This window comes from Argentina anserina, chromosome 1 (assembly GCF_933775445.1).
Source record: "Argentina anserina chromosome 1, drPotAnse1.1, whole genome shotgun sequence".
In the NCBI taxonomy this organism is placed as follows: Eukaryota; Viridiplantae; Streptophyta; class Magnoliopsida; order Rosales; family Rosaceae; genus Argentina; species Argentina anserina.
The window spans coordinates 19,859,673-19,876,436 of NC_065872.1; the positions used below are offsets into that span (position 1 = coordinate 19,859,673).

General features: G+C 36.9%; 1 protein-coding gene across 1 annotated transcript; it reads left to right on the plus strand.

Annotated features, from left to right (window-relative positions):
* Window positions 1–14,850: 14,850 nt before the first annotated feature.
* LOC126803627 (uncharacterized) lies at window positions 14,851–15,351 on the plus strand. The gene has a single exon (XM_050531405.1). The coding sequence runs from the start codon at window positions 14,851–14,853 to the stop codon at window positions 15,349–15,351; it is 501 nt and encodes a 166-aa protein (XP_050387362.1).
* The last annotated feature ends 1,413 nt before the right edge of the window (window positions 15,352–16,764 follow it).

Genomic DNA, 16,764 nt, shown 5'->3' on the forward strand with positions numbered 1-16,764 from the left:
AAAGAAAATTTTCTTATGTTTAAGACTTATGTGTACGTGGAAGAAGAGCTTAGATTGATTTTATTTTATTTTATATTTGTACTCCTATTGTCTTTTTTATCATTAAACATGTGTTGACTTTGTCAAAGTTGGTATGAAAAAGAAGGAGGTGTAGGTGCCAATTTGGGAGGTATGAATAGAAGCTACCCAGAGTAAAAGGATAAAAATAAAAAAACAAAAAACAAAAAACAAAAAACAAAAATCAAAAATCAAAAGCCGAACAAAAGATTACATAACCGTAGAAACACTAATTCTTCTCTCACCCTACCACCTCTATCTCTCTCTCTCTCTCCGATGAAGTCTTGATATTATTTGCTTTCCCTCCTTCAGTATGTTGTGAAAAGAAAAAATAATGAAGCAATTGAAGAGACGTGAAGGAACACGTGGAACGCAAGGCACATATGGGAATTACCAGCCAAATAAGGGCATGAGTAGTAGTGTTTTAACGAATTTTTCGTGACAAGCATCTTCTAACTATGGTAAAGGAGTGGTTGAGGACCGAATTCTTCTTTCAAGTACAAATGGTGTTTAGTGTTGGAGACTTGGAGGCTTAGTTCTGTCCATGCATCATGTTGTTTATTGTTGGATAAGGAGATGTTAACTCAAAAGTTGAACAAATGGCTAAATTTTACGATAAGGGAGTGATCCGTTAATTGCTGCTTGCAGAGCAGTTATTTTGGCCAAATGCTTTGGCAATTGAGCAGGAGCATTTGGTTTCTCAAAATAATTAGGTGGCCATTAAGGGTTATTGATGAAAGTAAAGAAACAATTATATAGAGTGGTGGTGCAGCGATAATTTTGGGTGAGTCTGGAAGAGATGGTGGACCCAATATCATGTTTCTGTTGAAGTGGTTACTGAACTTATTAGTACTGCAACTGTGGGGAAACCAATACTTTAGATGGTGCCACTGGGGTGTTTGTGTGGGGTCATGTGTCATGCCTTTGAGGCATGCATGAAGCAGGGGAGTATGGTATGTCTCAGTTGTGGTCGTGTTAGGATTTGTGCTGTAAAGTCTACCTAATTTTCATGTTCTGCTATCAGGAGATAAATATTTTCTTTGTTTGTCCTGCAAATTATGGCATACCACTCATAGAAGCATGTAGTTGTAATTGATTTCCAACTATACGAATTGGTGAGGGTGGTAGGGTGCGTGATGCATCCCTCTTGTGGTGGCGGTATAGGTTCTCTATTGTCTTGTGTGTGTATTAGTCAATTCTCTGGTGAACTGTTCGAGAGTAATTTTTAGTCAAAGGTGGTGTTCTGCTGTGGTCGTGGACTCATTAAGTAATGATTCTTATCGTGTTGCCTTTACGAATAAGGTGTTTGTGTGGGCATCATGCACGACAAATTTTGTGATTTATAATGAGAGGATCATGAAATGAGATTGTTTTGTTGATCGGAAGGAATGGTAGGTTCGTAATTCTAGCGATGCATTGTGGTGAACTCATGACGGTATTGTCGTGATAAAGCACGTTTATTTGGAAACCACTGGGTGTGATGTAAGTAGTAGGCATGTGTTAATCATTGATTTGACTCATGTTAGATGTCAAGAGTTTTTGACCATGCTTAGTGGTAGGGGCTAACTCATGACGTGAGTATAGCCTATTAATCGCAAGGGATTGGTGAATTAGACAAAGGGGTATATTGACGTCTCTATGTTGAGAACATCATTAGATTTCGGGAGGATCATCTATCGATGGTCGGGTTCCATTACAAGCATGCTAACTTGGGTGGCTCACATGTGGCTATTAATGTTCGAACATGTGACAGATGGTCTGTTTGGAAGAAGTTAGAGGTATGGAGTAGTTGAATACTATAATGGTCAGAGAGATTGAGAAATGTCAGTTTCTAAGACTTGAAAGCGACAGTGTAAATAGAGATAATGTAGTGTTGATGTGGGAGACCACTTAATCTCGAAACCTCATTATTCAATAGCATAGTGAGATCTGTCAAATAAGAGAAGTCACCTGTAAGGTCCGTTGAACTTTTTCGAAAGTTGGTGACATTCAAGACAATGATGTCTAGCTTGTCTCCTAAATGCCCTACTGTGTAATATGTTCCTTTGAACTTATCTTGCCATTAAGAGAAGACTATTAGAGTGGCACCTTGTGACCACTTAGTGGAAGGGCTCACTTATAGTGGGGTGGTGGGAATGGGCAGGAAGTAAGGTTGACATCGAGGGTATGCTGAACTCTGCAGGAGCAAGGTTGGAAATTTAGCATACAAACTTCATCATCTAACAGGTTCAAATACATATGGTATGCTATGTGTCTATGCTAGGGTTGTACATCTTTGCACTCAATGTGTGTTATATAAGTAAATGCAGTTATGACCTATTGGAATTTGGTTGAATAGTGAAGTTCGTTTCTAAATTTGCCTTATCCCATAAAGGTCTTGTTCTGCAGAACATCTTGATATGCATTTGATCAGGGATGTTCGAGTCGTGGTTCTCCTGGATGGGTGTTATCATGCTCTTTGTTAGATTTCATTGCAGACATAGTGAAGTTATATAACACCATGATAGAAGAAAAGTGAGCTGTGATCGTCTCGTGGAGGCATCATAGAGAGGAAAATTATTGGTGGAGGTGAATTGAAGTTTTGGGAAGAAATTAAGAATTAATGGTTGAATAGTGCGCTTAAATTTCGGGACGAAATTTCTTTAAGGGGGGTAGAATGTAAGACCCCGAAAATTCATATCTAATTTCCAATGAGTTCCCTGATATTATTAAGTTGGTCATTGTCCAATTGTATTAGACGAGGATGAAAACGAAAGGGTTCGAAAGATTAATTGTTCAGAAACGTTCAATTTGATGAGTCTAAGAGTTGACTTTTGACTCATTGCGTTTCTTAGAAAACTTCTTACATGAAAGTCGTAGAGCTCGTCGATACGAATTCGTGGACATGCGGCACGCTTAAATCAGAGTTCGTATAAAGAAGTTACGAATTAAAGATGAAAAAGGGGAGAACAATCAGAAATCCGGATCGGGTACTGTTCATGGGTGCTGTTCATACCCGAAAATCCCAAATTTTTCTCTCTCCGAGTGGCTGACTTTGGGCTGCCGGATCTCCGCCGTCCGGCCACCATATAGCACCGCACCGGTCACGTTTGAAAGGTTATTGTGTCCCCTGTCGATTAGTGGTAGCGTCACCCGTCATCTCGTTGTCGTTTGGGAACGGTGAAGCCAAGAAGTTCATCCGAAAATGCATATTTCGCCGAACTTTAACTCGTCGTATCTCCCTCATCCGGCAACCAATCGGTAAGATTCTTGTCCCATTTTGAAGGTCTCCTTCCATACTACAAACCCTCCAAAAGATTTATCCCAAATCGTTGTGTGCTAGGAGAATCGAAGAAAATAAATCATAGGTTTTAAATTGGAGCTTTGCGGTTCTAGTTAAATTGAACTGTTTAGGCTCTGAATTAGACTTTGTGGTGAACTAGGAAGTCGTTAGGAATGTCATTTAGATTGTGATGGTGAAATTTGGTGGTCATTGGTGGCGGTCGGTGAACAGTGGCGACGCATGAATAGTACTGTGAATATTGTTCATGAACAGTTATGGTGAACAATACTCTGTTCACAGTATTTAGTAAAACAGTAATTTGAACAGCGTTTAGTAAAACAATAAAACATGAACAGTGTTTTTTGGACAAAATTTAGATGTACTAAAAACGTCACCTGATATTTTACGTATCATTTTCTAAGCATTTTATAATGTTATTAGGTGACCGACGAAACGAGTGAGGAAACTACTTTCAGTGTCGTGGAAGTTGCACGCAGGAAATAAGGTGAGTAAACCTCACAATGATCATCATGATCGAAGTAGTATTATAATTATTGATTTTAGTTTGAGTTGTCACCATAGTCGTTGCATCACTAGTTTATAAAAAATTATTTTAAAAATATGTTTTAATTTAAATTACATGAACTTGATCCTCTACAGTTCATGGGTAAGTGAAATGCTATTTTAATAAATGATTTTGAAAATGTTGTTGTGATTATGGACTATGGTGAATGTGAGTAAATCTCACTATGACGAGTCTATCCTTGGTGGTGACTCATATTTATGTTTTCTTAAAAAGATCGAACTATGACATGTATATAATATGAGTTGCTATATTATATACTGTTACGTTCTTATTTCCAAATGAATTATACTGTGGCAACCTATATTTATTTTTATTGAGCAAGAGTCTCTTGTTGTACTACAATAACATGAGTGGATTGTTATTGTACGTAGTTTTAACATTGAGTTTTGTTAAAACGTTTTCTGTCTTCGGACGTGTTTTTTCTGTCTTCAGACCTGTGTTATGTCTTCGGATGTGTTTTTCTGTCTTCGGACGTGTTGGCATGTCGGAACTTAGCCTTGGCCGGGCGAAAGTTATGATGCGGTTAGAGCTCTAGTCTGTCTGCCGGTGTACTGGCATGAGAGGAAACAGATGGGTTACCGGCTTATGAGTACTCATATTTTTGGATATTAGGTAACAGATGGTTGCCCAATGTCTGGCGGCGTACTAGCATGAGGGGTAACAGATGAGTACCTGAGTCTCATGAGTACCCGTATTATAAATGTATTTAGGTAGACAGATCGGTTGCCCGATTCTCATGAGCACTTATATTTTCAGATATTATTGGACAACCAGATAAGCCGTCATGTGACTCATGAGTACATTTATAATTAAAATTTTCAGTATTTTTCTTTTGTATTTATATGCGAGTTATTTTGTTGTTACTCATACGAGCTGCAAAGCTTACCGGCTTTGTGTTTACAATCCCGGTGCACCTATTCGATGGTGTAGGGGATAGTTCTGCAAGTGTGGATTAGCAGAATTTGAGGGCTTTCGCTGAAGATTGTCAGAGATTTCTTTCTGCTGTTTCTGGTGAGGATTGAGTGAATTATATATTTTCATTGGTTGTGTATTATTCAAGTCGATTGAGTCATGATGTGGACTTAGTTTCGATACACTGTTATGATAAGATGATTTCAATATACTTGAGATTGTTTTAGAGTTTTCATGGCTTCTAATTCGAATTTTTAGTATTCGAAATTCGGGGTCGTGACATTATGTCTATGTGTAATCCTCTATAAATAGAGGCCCTATTAGTGAAAGAGTCAATTGTTCTCTCTATTGTTGTATTCATTCTCCTTAACCATCTATTAATTTCTTGATTACTTAATAACATACCAAGCTATAATAAATATTTTCTTTCACTTTTTCGAAGAAAAAAAGAGTTTTATTTTTCGTTTATGCACCACATTGTTGGATTTATCACGGATACCGTTGTTCAAAATATTTTGTTGTGTAATGTATTGTAATATTCTATTTGATGATAATTGAATCAAGAAAATTCTTCAACGAGATCCTTATAGAGGTATATAAATTAAGTCATTATTAATTTATATTTTATGGGATCCATGTCAATTCTCGAAAGTCTATTATTTTATAAATTTAACGAAATATTAATTTAGCATGTTAGCCCCAAGTCGGGATTGGAAAAGATGATTATTTTAGCGAAGTTATTAATTAATCGAGTGTTAATTTAACGAGTTTTTATCGTACTTTTACTGTAGTTTTATGGTTTTGGGCTAATGACGATGTAAATTATATATTGTGGTGAAGTTCCTACTATTTCATTTTGCCATTAAATTAACTGATTTTGGATTTTTGCTACAGTGTGATTAACGAAGTTTTATATTTTTACAACAGTGTGTTTATATATCTTTTGAACTATTGATGAGTGAAGAAATATTGATATTCCCATATTTTGTTAGACTTTGAATGAACACTAATACTGGAAGGATGCATGAATTATGTCGATTTACCAAAAGGAAACCCTTTGACCGGGTCCTTCCGAAATTGTTTTTTCAAATTCGACTGCACACTCATTCATCATTATTATTTGGTTGGAGAAATGTAAAAGCCGCTCAGTCATCGGCTTCCGGTGATGGCTCCTCCCATAGGGCAAATTAGTATTTTTTTTAGTTAACCAGAGTTACCCACGGTCAAACAAACCCCAAATGGGATGAAATTTTTACCGCGGGCGTAATTAAATGTACCGATGACATCGGGTGGTGTTGATTGCGTGCGAGACATTTCTCCCATGTAGTTCTTCATAATACATATTTATTTTAAACTTTGTTAAAATGTTATACTGCATTAGTGCACACCTTGTTGATCACGAACTTAAGTTCAACGTATGGAAGATCGCCACTGCTCAATATCATCGGCACATATAATTACACCCGTGGTAAAAATTTCATCACATTCGGGAATCGTTTGATCATCGGTAACTCTGGTCAACCGCAAACTATTTTACCAAAAGGAAACCTTTGACCGGGTCCTTCCGGAATTGTTTTTTCGAATTTGATCGCACACAGTCAATCGCAATTATTATGTGGTTGGGAAAATGTAAAAGTTGTTTGGTCATCGACTCCCGGGATGGCTCCTCCCTTAGGGAAAATTAGTAGTTTTTTCGGTTGACCAGAGTTACCGACGCTTAAAAGAACCCCAAATGGGATGAAATTTTTATCGCGGGCATAATTAAATGTACCGATTACATCATGTGGTGTCGATTTGGTGTGAGAGATTTCCCCCATGTAGTTGTTTCATAATGCCACATGTTTATTTTAAATTAGTTAAAATGTTATACTACTACATTAGTGCACACTTTGTTGATCACGAACTTAAGTTCAATGTATGGAAGATCGACACCGCCTGATGTCATAGGGACATATAATTGCGTGCGTGGTAAAAATTTCATCACATTCGGGAATCATTTGACCGTCGGTAATTCCGGTCAACTGAAAACTATGCCAAATTACCAAAAGGAAACCCTTTGACCGGGTCCTTCAAGAATTGTTTGTTCGAATTCGAATGCACACACTCAGTCATGATTATTATGTGGTTGGGAAAATGTAAAAGCTGCTCAGTCATCGGCTCCCGGTAATGGCTCCTCCCATAGGGCAAATTAGTACTTTTTCGGTTGACCGGAGTTACCGATAGTCAAACAAACCCCAAATGGGATGAATATTTTACCGCGCATGTAATTAAATGTACCGATGACATCGGGTAGTGTCGATTGGGTGCAACACATTTCCTCTATATAGTTGTTTTCATAATGCTATATCCTACAAGTTTATTTTAAACTTTAAGTAAAAGTTATACTAAACTAGTGGACCCAAAACCCAAGCCCACGACCCAGGCCCAAACACTTTATCTCATGTTTAGACAAAACAAATAATAGAATAGACAATTGAAAAGTAGTTATCTCTCTTCTTCCTTTCCTCATCTTCGTTCCTAGAAAAGAGGTTCTGCAATTTTTGCATCTCCAATGGCCATGGCTACCATGATCATGGCATGTATCTCCACCTCCTTCTCCTTCAACCAATCAAAGACCACAGTTATTCCCTCAAAACCCAATTCCAATGCTTTTGTAATTGTCGCCGACTCCATCCCCGTCAACCACGAAGGTGGATACCAACTTCGAATCTCTCTTTGAAATGTTTGAATTTGTGAAGTTTCAGCTTTGGGTTTAAGTTGTGATCTTTGGGTTTGAATTCGTAGAGGTTGGGTTTTGAGGAAAAACCATGGAAGGAATATACACACAGGAATTGATCGAGGAATATGATGCCTCTGTTCAATATCGAGGGTATCAAAGACATCTTCACAACCACGCGCAACGCGCCACTCAAAACTCATGTTAGCCCATCTCTAAAAACAATTTGATGTGTCAAAATGGACGGTCTAGATGCCCCTCCCATATACACGGGCCGTGTACTGAATAAGTTACGCTTATTTAGAGACATGCTTGCTGTGATTTCATGGAGACTAGTTTTAGGGTTGACTTTCTGATAGATTCGCTTAGGCAATCATCCCAACAGCACTTTGATTATGTGATGAATCCAAAAGGGTTGGATGAGCATTGTGCTAAGATTCTTGAGTTGCAAGAGAAAGTCTCATGTGCTAAGAAGGAACTCGCTAAGCTTTAAGAAAAGCTGAGTATAGCCAAGAGTGACCCGAGCTTTGATCTTCATGATGTTCCTGAGTCGCTCTTGGACCAGGTGTTAAAAACCTCATGGAGTGAAGAAAGTTGCTTCTCTCATTATCTATATTAAGGCCAATGTATTTTCCTTTATGAGCATATGACTTTTATTTCTCTTTCCTTAGGTTTTGGAATTGCCAGGACTTTGCCTGTTCTTTTGACATGAGTGTTAAACAGCGACAAGTGTGGCCCATAGACCAACTGTACCGATATTGTCCCAACTTAGCCACCTCACATATGTTGAGTTTTAATCACAAAATGCCTCGGTACAATTGGTTATTATCCACCCACTTATAATCTCTATTTTATTTGTCACTTCTTAGCTGTGGGATCTCTCATCTTCAACACGCCCCCTCACGTGCAACCTAATTTTTAGGTTTGCACGTGACAAATTAACATCCCACACACTGGGACGAAATAAACAAAGGTTAAGTAACCAATGACACTTGGTGACCATCCAATCGGAAAACCCTCTGATGGCATGATAAAGTGGCACCCATCATGGCCTCATGACAAAGTGGCACCCAACTCGAGCCCACGACAGATTGGAGGCGCGACTGGAGAGGAACCCGCTCTGATACCATGTTAAACAGCGACAAGCGTGGCTCATGGACCAACTGTACCGATATTGTCCCAACTTAGCCACCTCACATGTGTTGGGTTTTAATCACAAAAGACTTCGGTATAATTGGTTATCATCCACCCACTTATAATCTCTATTTTATTTGTTACTTCTTAGATGTGGGATCTCTCATCTCCAACAATGAGGTCCCTGACTTTTGAATATTGGCATTGATGCTTTTGACTTTTATTAATCCTGCTCTTCTTCTTTGTTTATCTTCTGACTAATGCTTCTTTCTTCTTTAGTGCTTAAAATCACTACTGGGATTGCATTCCTACTATGAATACACTTTGCTTGCTAAAAGTTGGATAAAACTTACTTGATAGAATTTGGCTTAATAAGACTTGCTTGATAAAATTTGGCTTGACATATACACGTTTTGCTCGTTGAGTAAAGGCAGCTGAATTTCATCTTTTGTTTTGTTTGGTGAATAGCAACCGAGTAGTGGCAGTTGAGTAACGACAGCCAAGTAACAACATCTGAGTAATAGTAGAGATTCATATCTTGTTTTCGCTGCTGGGAATTTGTAACTTGTTTGCTCATCGATCATTGAACTTTATCATATATAAGCCTAGTTTTCAGCTTAGTCCAAGCCCCCATATATGTATATAACCCTAAAAAGTAAGACGTACATAGTGTTGTGACTGTTGTCCTATAATAGTAAGAAGTACATAGTATTGTAAAGATAAATTATCCCATTATTTAAAAAAAATAGAAACAGTAAATCTTTCTTGTACACAGTACCTAGTTAAAGTAAATTCTCTCAGGCACTTGTCATGCTACTACGTACCAACTACGTACGTACTGCACTCTCAAGTAGATGACATTGACTAGAATGAGTAGATGACTTCTCTTTATATGCGAAGGAGTGAACCCAATTTCAACATTAGGATGAATGATGTATGTTCTACAAAGTTTTTACACCAATTTACTAGCTACAATCGGCCATCTACAGATCTATCTACATACTTCTCTTTGTTTTATTAAAAAGAAAACAGTGATATACAGATGTGATAAAGATTACTTTAATTTGTTTCGTCAATGCACCGGCCGGTCCGGCCACATTTCCGGCTCTGTATTGAATCTCTCATAGTATAATAGCACATCTGAGTCTCATCGAAGCAATATAGAAGAATTTCAGTGACATAACTGAGCTAATTAGACAAATCGATCATTTGCATTATATATATGGGTTAAATACTTGTGACACCTTATACTTTATGTGTAAAAACAGTTTTGTCCTTCTACTTTCATATTTAATCTGTATATCCTTTAACTTTTATTTTTTAACAGTTTTGTTCATTCTGTTAGTTGACCGTTAAAAAATTCCGTTAAGCCGTTAAAATGTCTAAAATACCCCAAATTCAAATCATATTTTTTTCTTTTTTTCTTATGCCCTTTTTAGTTTCTCTTTTGGTCTTTCTTTTTGTTTTTCTTGTTTTTAAATTTCATTCATCATATGTGCTATCAAATATATATAATTATAATCAACACAAATTATCAAATTAATTGTAAACATCTTATAATCAATTGGATAATGCTTAAAATGACATGTGAGTGCCAGTACTCAAATCTAATTATAAACTTCATTTATATTATGATGCTCTACAAACATATTTTGATTAATTTCTATAATGCTAAGACAAAAAAGACTTCTACTATCATATCCATACTTTGATGCAAAAAATAGTTTCGAATTATTTATTTCCAACTTGATGTTAAGCAATTGTCATTAATTCTCCTCTTGTTTACAATTGATAATTTGTGTTGATTACAATTATATATATTTGATAGCACATATGATGAATTAAATTTAAAACCAAGAAAACAAAAAGAGAAAATAAAAAATTCATGAGAAAAGAAAGAAAAAAATATTATTTGAATTGGGGGTATTCTAGGCATTTTAACGGCTTAACAGAATTTTTTGACGGTCAACTAACAGAATTGACTAAACTGTTAAAAAGAAGGACAAAACTGTTAAAAAATAAGAGTTAAAAGATATACAGATTAAATTTGAAAGTAGAAGGACAAAACTGTTTTTACACCTAAAGTATAGTGTGTCACAAGTATTTAATCATATATATATATATATATATATATATATATCTTGCGATCCATTAAGTTGTTTTGATTAACTCAAATTGAGAACACATAAAGTTTTGGGAGTGCATGGTCGCAAAGGATACTACTAATGACAATTTGGTCATTCCACGAAGAATGGGGTTGGTTTATGCTTGAATTCATTATTTTATACCAGATATGCAGAATCCTTTGTGTTAGCATTTCATAGCCAATAAAGAAGGAAATCTTCGATTACGCTACTACAATCATGAGGTTTCTCTGAATATTGGAAGTCATAGATTTGTTGTTATAAACTTAAAACTTGGAGTTTTTATCTCTTTCTACTGGTATATAAGAGTCTCTAAACCCATATACTCTACCATCCAATACTCTTTGGCAACTCAAAAACTTTCAGTCAAACAAAATGGCCATGCTCTATTCTGAAAGGTTTGGTGTGGTAGTTCTTCTCATGCTTCTTACTTTTACTCTTATGAGAACCCAAGCTCGACCAATAGTCAGTTCCAAATTGGCTGCGAACTCTGATGAGCCACTAATTGGTGCTAGACATGGTGGAACTGGAAAACGATACCAGTCATACAACTCTGATCCAAGTCCAATATTGTCTCTAATGAAAGAGGACTCAGAGAGAAAGAATATTGATGTAGTAAATTCAAGACAAGCAAATGGTGGCATAGCGCATCCGAGGCTAGCACAACAAATTAGCTCTTATCTGAGCTCATCGATATTTGGGAGGATTAAGGAATCGGGACCAAGCCCTGGTACTGGAAACATTGGTGGCAGTGGGCGTTAACAAAGCCATGCATGATCCTTGGATTATAAGACCAACCGGCAAACTCAACTTTTAATTACAGTCAAGAGAGGTGTAGGACATATATGGTGAATCAATAAGAGGAAAAATATCAATCCTCATGAAGCCCTAAAAAAGCCAATTTGTCCTCTGTAATGTTGGTTAATAACTTGGTGTTTCTTTGTTTGTTATAAAATAATTTGCCCTCAATGATCATCTACTTCCTCTTTTTCTCTTTTGGGGTTCTTACCCATAACTACAATTTGGAAGCAATATTTACCAATAGCGAAACCTATTTCTCATATCCCATGCGGACCAAACGGACAAAACGAGCTGTCAACTTCACTCAAACCTGAAAAATAACTACCCCTTAAAGTTTCTTAAATCACAAAAATGTCATCCTATATATTCTTCATTGCCATTCTCAATTTCATTTCCAAAACCTAAAATTTGATCTGGAGCGACAAAGCGATCGAGGACACCGACGAGCGAACGAGGCGCCACGAGTGAAAAGAAGCACGGTAGAGGCTGATAGGAGCACAAAGTGTGACATTCTTAATGTATATATGCCATATTCTTATGCTTTGTTACTTCTTATTTAGTTGTTTTAGGTTCATAGTTGTCATTTGTATGTGCTAAGTAGAGCTATTTCGAAATTGAATAATTTGATGATGAAATTGTGCTAAGTGTTAGAAATCCTTATTGAGCTAGGATTCCTTACTCGACTAGGATTCTACTTTCCTATTTTCATTCTTTCATATTTCCTAATCGTCGAATTCTTTTCAGGAAAGACAAATCATATTTGGAAAGGAAGAAGTGTTGCCGTGGTGCATTCCTAGTGAGATAAGGAAATCATGTTCGAGTTGAAGAAGGAGAAGAGGAAGCCGGCCTAGCTACCCCTAGTTGGACCAAGAGATGATGCCGTGCAGCCCTTATTGTGGTCTCCCTATTGGACTTGGTTTCCTACATCAAGTTGGATATGAAGTACATGAATCAAAATCCATAACAAAGAGGATTTCAGCTTCCCAATTGGATTCTATCTCCTAAATGGGACGACAAGAGGCTTCCAAAACTCCTATATATAGAGGCTCGGCCTCCCCATTCAGATGATCATCAACCTTGCACACAAGTACCAGCCATAGCTCTGCTGAAACACTCTTCCATCCTCCAAGAAATCCGAAAACCGAAATTCATCTTTTCTCAACCTTTGGATTCGAAGCAAGTAGCCTAGGATCTTTGTTTGCTTGGAATAAACCCCGTAGGATTATTTCAAAGTGTAACTCTATGATCTTCATGTTTTATTTCGGTTTTATGTTTTCTTGTTCTTGGATGATTTCTTGTTTTGTTTTGTTAAAGTTCAATTCAATCTTGTCTATGAGATAGTTGTGACTTTCGAATTGTGTATGATATGAAGAATTCGATTTTTCTTCAATGATTTCTATTTTGATGCCGTGAGTTATTGTTCTATGTTCTTGATTAATTTCGATGTGTTCTTATATTGCATGTGTGATTAAGACAAGTAGTTGATGTTGCTTATGTTAATCATTCAAAGTTAGTAACGATTAGGATACAAGTAGTGGAGTAATTGTTCTTTGTTTTTTTCACCGATTTTTGATTCTAAGTTCGGCATTGGATAGGTACTTAAACATGTTGATTTCTCTATGTGATATGTAATTGCATGATGAATTGGTATGTTAGATTTCGTAGCAAGACAAGTAGTTAAGCTCGAATGTATCCATGTATTAGGAACCAAGTAGGAACTTGATGCATGATCGAACTTAGTTTGGAACCTTGATATCTACGGCATGAACATGAATGAGAAGGGAATTCGATGGCTTTTGTTCCTACATGATTTGTTTGGTGATTGTTTATGTGTTGGTTGGTTGATCACATGTACATATTAGTTTAGATTTTATTTACTGTTTTTATATCTCAATCCGAACCTATATCAAACTTTTTATATCTTTATGAGTTCGTGTTAAATGTTTGTGATCCTAAGCCCTGGCTAGATCCCCGGTTTGTGAACGATACCCTCTTGCTTTATACTACTTACGATGCTTACAAGGTTAAATATTGATGTCGAGTAATCGAGCATTCATCAGAGGCCTGAGATTTGAGGTTCAGTTGCTTTGGCGCACATGGGAGCACGGCAAATGCCTGAAATCTGAGGTTAAGTTGCTTTGGCACGCGGGGGAGCACGACAGAGGCTTGAGAACTGAGGTTCAGTGCCTTTGGTGAGCGGCAGAGAATTGTAAAGGCCTAAGATCTGAGGCTTTGTGACTTTAGTGCACGGAGGAGCGAGGCAGAGCCTGATTTCTGAGGTTCAGTGGCCTTGGCTTGCGGCGAAGCACGGCGGAGCCTGACACAAAAGAAAAAAGATGAAAAAAAGAAAATAAAAAGAAAAAAGAGGCCAATGAAAAAGAGAAAAAAGGAAAGCCCACAAAGAAAAAGGCAAAAGAAGATGAAAAGAGACTTAAGACAAAGAGACGAGCACGAAGCTTGAGTTTCATAGACGCAAGATAATGCCCCACTTCTCAGAGTGATCATTTTTAACTATTTTTTTATATATTTTAAAATAGTTGTTTTAATACATTTTAGTGGTAATACACCAATTCATATATTGCATCGACCTCACTTTTCTAGATTGCCACATCGGAAAATCATATCAATTTTTATTTACACATCAAATTTTCATAAGCACCCAACGAAACCCATATGGAAGATTGTATCTTACGCGTATTACCAAAGTTTGAACCCAAATGACCAAATGTCCTCCATTCCTATTGAGAAAGAATGTGGCAAGTGTACAGAGCTGCATTTGGGGATTACTTCAATCTTCCCTATCACTTGCACTTGATATGGTAAGTGTTAAAAAAAAAACGAAATAGGTCCCCAGTGTTACATTGTGATCAAGGTTCAAAAATTCATTATTATGGAACCATATCCTTTATGCAAAAGAAATGGTTGCGATTATACTTCACTTCAGATTTCATTAGTAGCTAGCATTCCTACAATTTGGTAATCGCCAAATAAGATGATGAGAAATCCCACCACTAAGGACAAAATAAAAATTTGAAATTTAACAGAGAAACAAAAGAAAAAGGGGCAAGTGAGAGAAATGTATATGCTTACCTGGATGCATCCATCTTCACATCCGACATCCCAGATGTTTGCATTTTGCAGATATTCTATCGATGCTTAATGGAACTAACTATAAGGACTGGCAAAGGCACATAGATTATCATATTACCATGATCAACCGGCCAATTTGGATTTATGCATGGTGGAGGATGTCCCTGCTAAGCCTACTGATGGAGATGATGCTGAGACCAAGAAGGCATATAAGGAGTGGCACACTAGCAATAGAAAGCCTAAAAGCTTCATTAGAACCACCATGATAGATTCTGTTAGAGGGTCGATTAAGGAACTTGAAACTGCTTGGGATCATCTAGAGCCTATTTCTCAGTATTACATGGAAAATGATCAAGCTGAGATTTCTAGGTTGTCTAGGCAGTTTTATGACATGACTTTTTCTGGTGTTGACTCTGTGAGAGAACATATTATAGGCATGATGGACATTAATGCTAGGCTTAGAGACTTGAATATGAGAGTTAAAGATCACCAGGTTGTGGCTCAAATGCTAGATTCCTTGCCTGCCACCTTCAGTAACCTGAAAACCTTCTACAATGCATCTGAAGCCAATTGTAGCCTCAACAAACTCATGTCAATGAGGAAGAGAGGATTAAGAAAGAGTCCAAGCCAACCACTGCCATTAACCTAGCTGAGAAGCCAAAATGAAGGGTAAGAACAAACTGAAAGTTAAGAAAACTGTCATAACTAAAGTTTATGGGGATCATGGGGAGGCATGTGAGAAAATAATACTATGTTAAGGGCTGCAATGGAGAGGCTGGAGGGAATGGGCCAAGGTTTAAGTGTTTCTTTTGTAAGAGGGTCGGTCACAAAAAGGACTATCCAAGGTTCAAATCCCGAGTGATTAAGAAAGGTGACTCATTCCCTAATTCAGTTTTTTTCCTAGAAGTTAATTTTGTTAATGTAGATACTCATTGATATTGGTTGGCTCGGGCGCACCCATCCATATTACCACTTCATTGCAGTGTATCATAAAGAAGAGAGTACCAAGGGACAGTGAGCAGCAAGTTTGTGTTGGGAATGGAGCGAGGGTAGCAGTTAGGAAATTTTCTATTCTTGAACCTTGGAGATTGATCTAGGACTAGGAAATTTTCTGTTCTTGAACAATGTTTCTTATATTCATTCTTTAAAAAGGAATATTACTTTAGTAGGTCTTTTGGTTGGTATTGGATTGAGAATTGTTATTGATTTTGATGGAATAATTTTTTTTGAGGTTCTGATCGAATACATTGGTGGTGGTTTGTTATGCAATAATTATCTTAAATTAGATTGTTCTGTGATTAAACAGGAGATTCTAACTATTGAGAATGCATAAAGCATAAATTCAGTTAACCATGTTGCAGGAAGTAAAAGAACCATACATAATAACAAGTCTGCTAACCTTTGGCGTAAGAGATTAGGCCATATATCGAAAGAAAGACTTAAAACATTGGAAAAGAATAAAAATTTACCAGCTTTAGATTATTTTGATTTAACTGATTGTTGCAAAGGGAAAATGACACATAGAAGAAATTTAAATGCATCTAGAATCATTCACTATTGGAATTAATACATACAGACATATGTGGCCCTTTTAAACACAAAACCATATGTGGAAATGTTTACTTTATCACCTTTATAGACGAGTTTTCTAGGTATTGCTACATTTATCTATTATCAGAAAAATCTCAAGCTCTACATGCATTCATAATTTACAAAACAGAAGTTTAATTGCAGCTAGAGAAGAAAATTAAAATTGTTAGGTCTAATAGAGGAGAGGAGTACTATGGTAGACATATTGAAGTAGGCCAACAAAAGGGACCTTTTGCACTTTATTTGCAAGGGCATGACATTAAGGCTCAGTATACAACTCCCTACAACCTTCAACAAAACGGGGTAGCAAAAAGGAACAATAGAACCTTGAAAAACATGGTGATAAGCATGATGTGCACTACAGGGTTGCCTAAGTTATTGTGGAGTGAGGATCTTAAGACTTCAAATTATATTTGCAACCGAGCACCTAGTAAATCTGTAGAGAAGACTCCATTTGAACTTTGGACAGGAA

What these genes read in the sequence shown, in the direction of transcription:
- LOC126803627 (XM_050531405.1), top strand. Translation starts at nt 14,851, where the DNA reads ATGGTGGAGGATGTCCCTGCTAAGCCTACTGATGGAGATGATGCTGAG.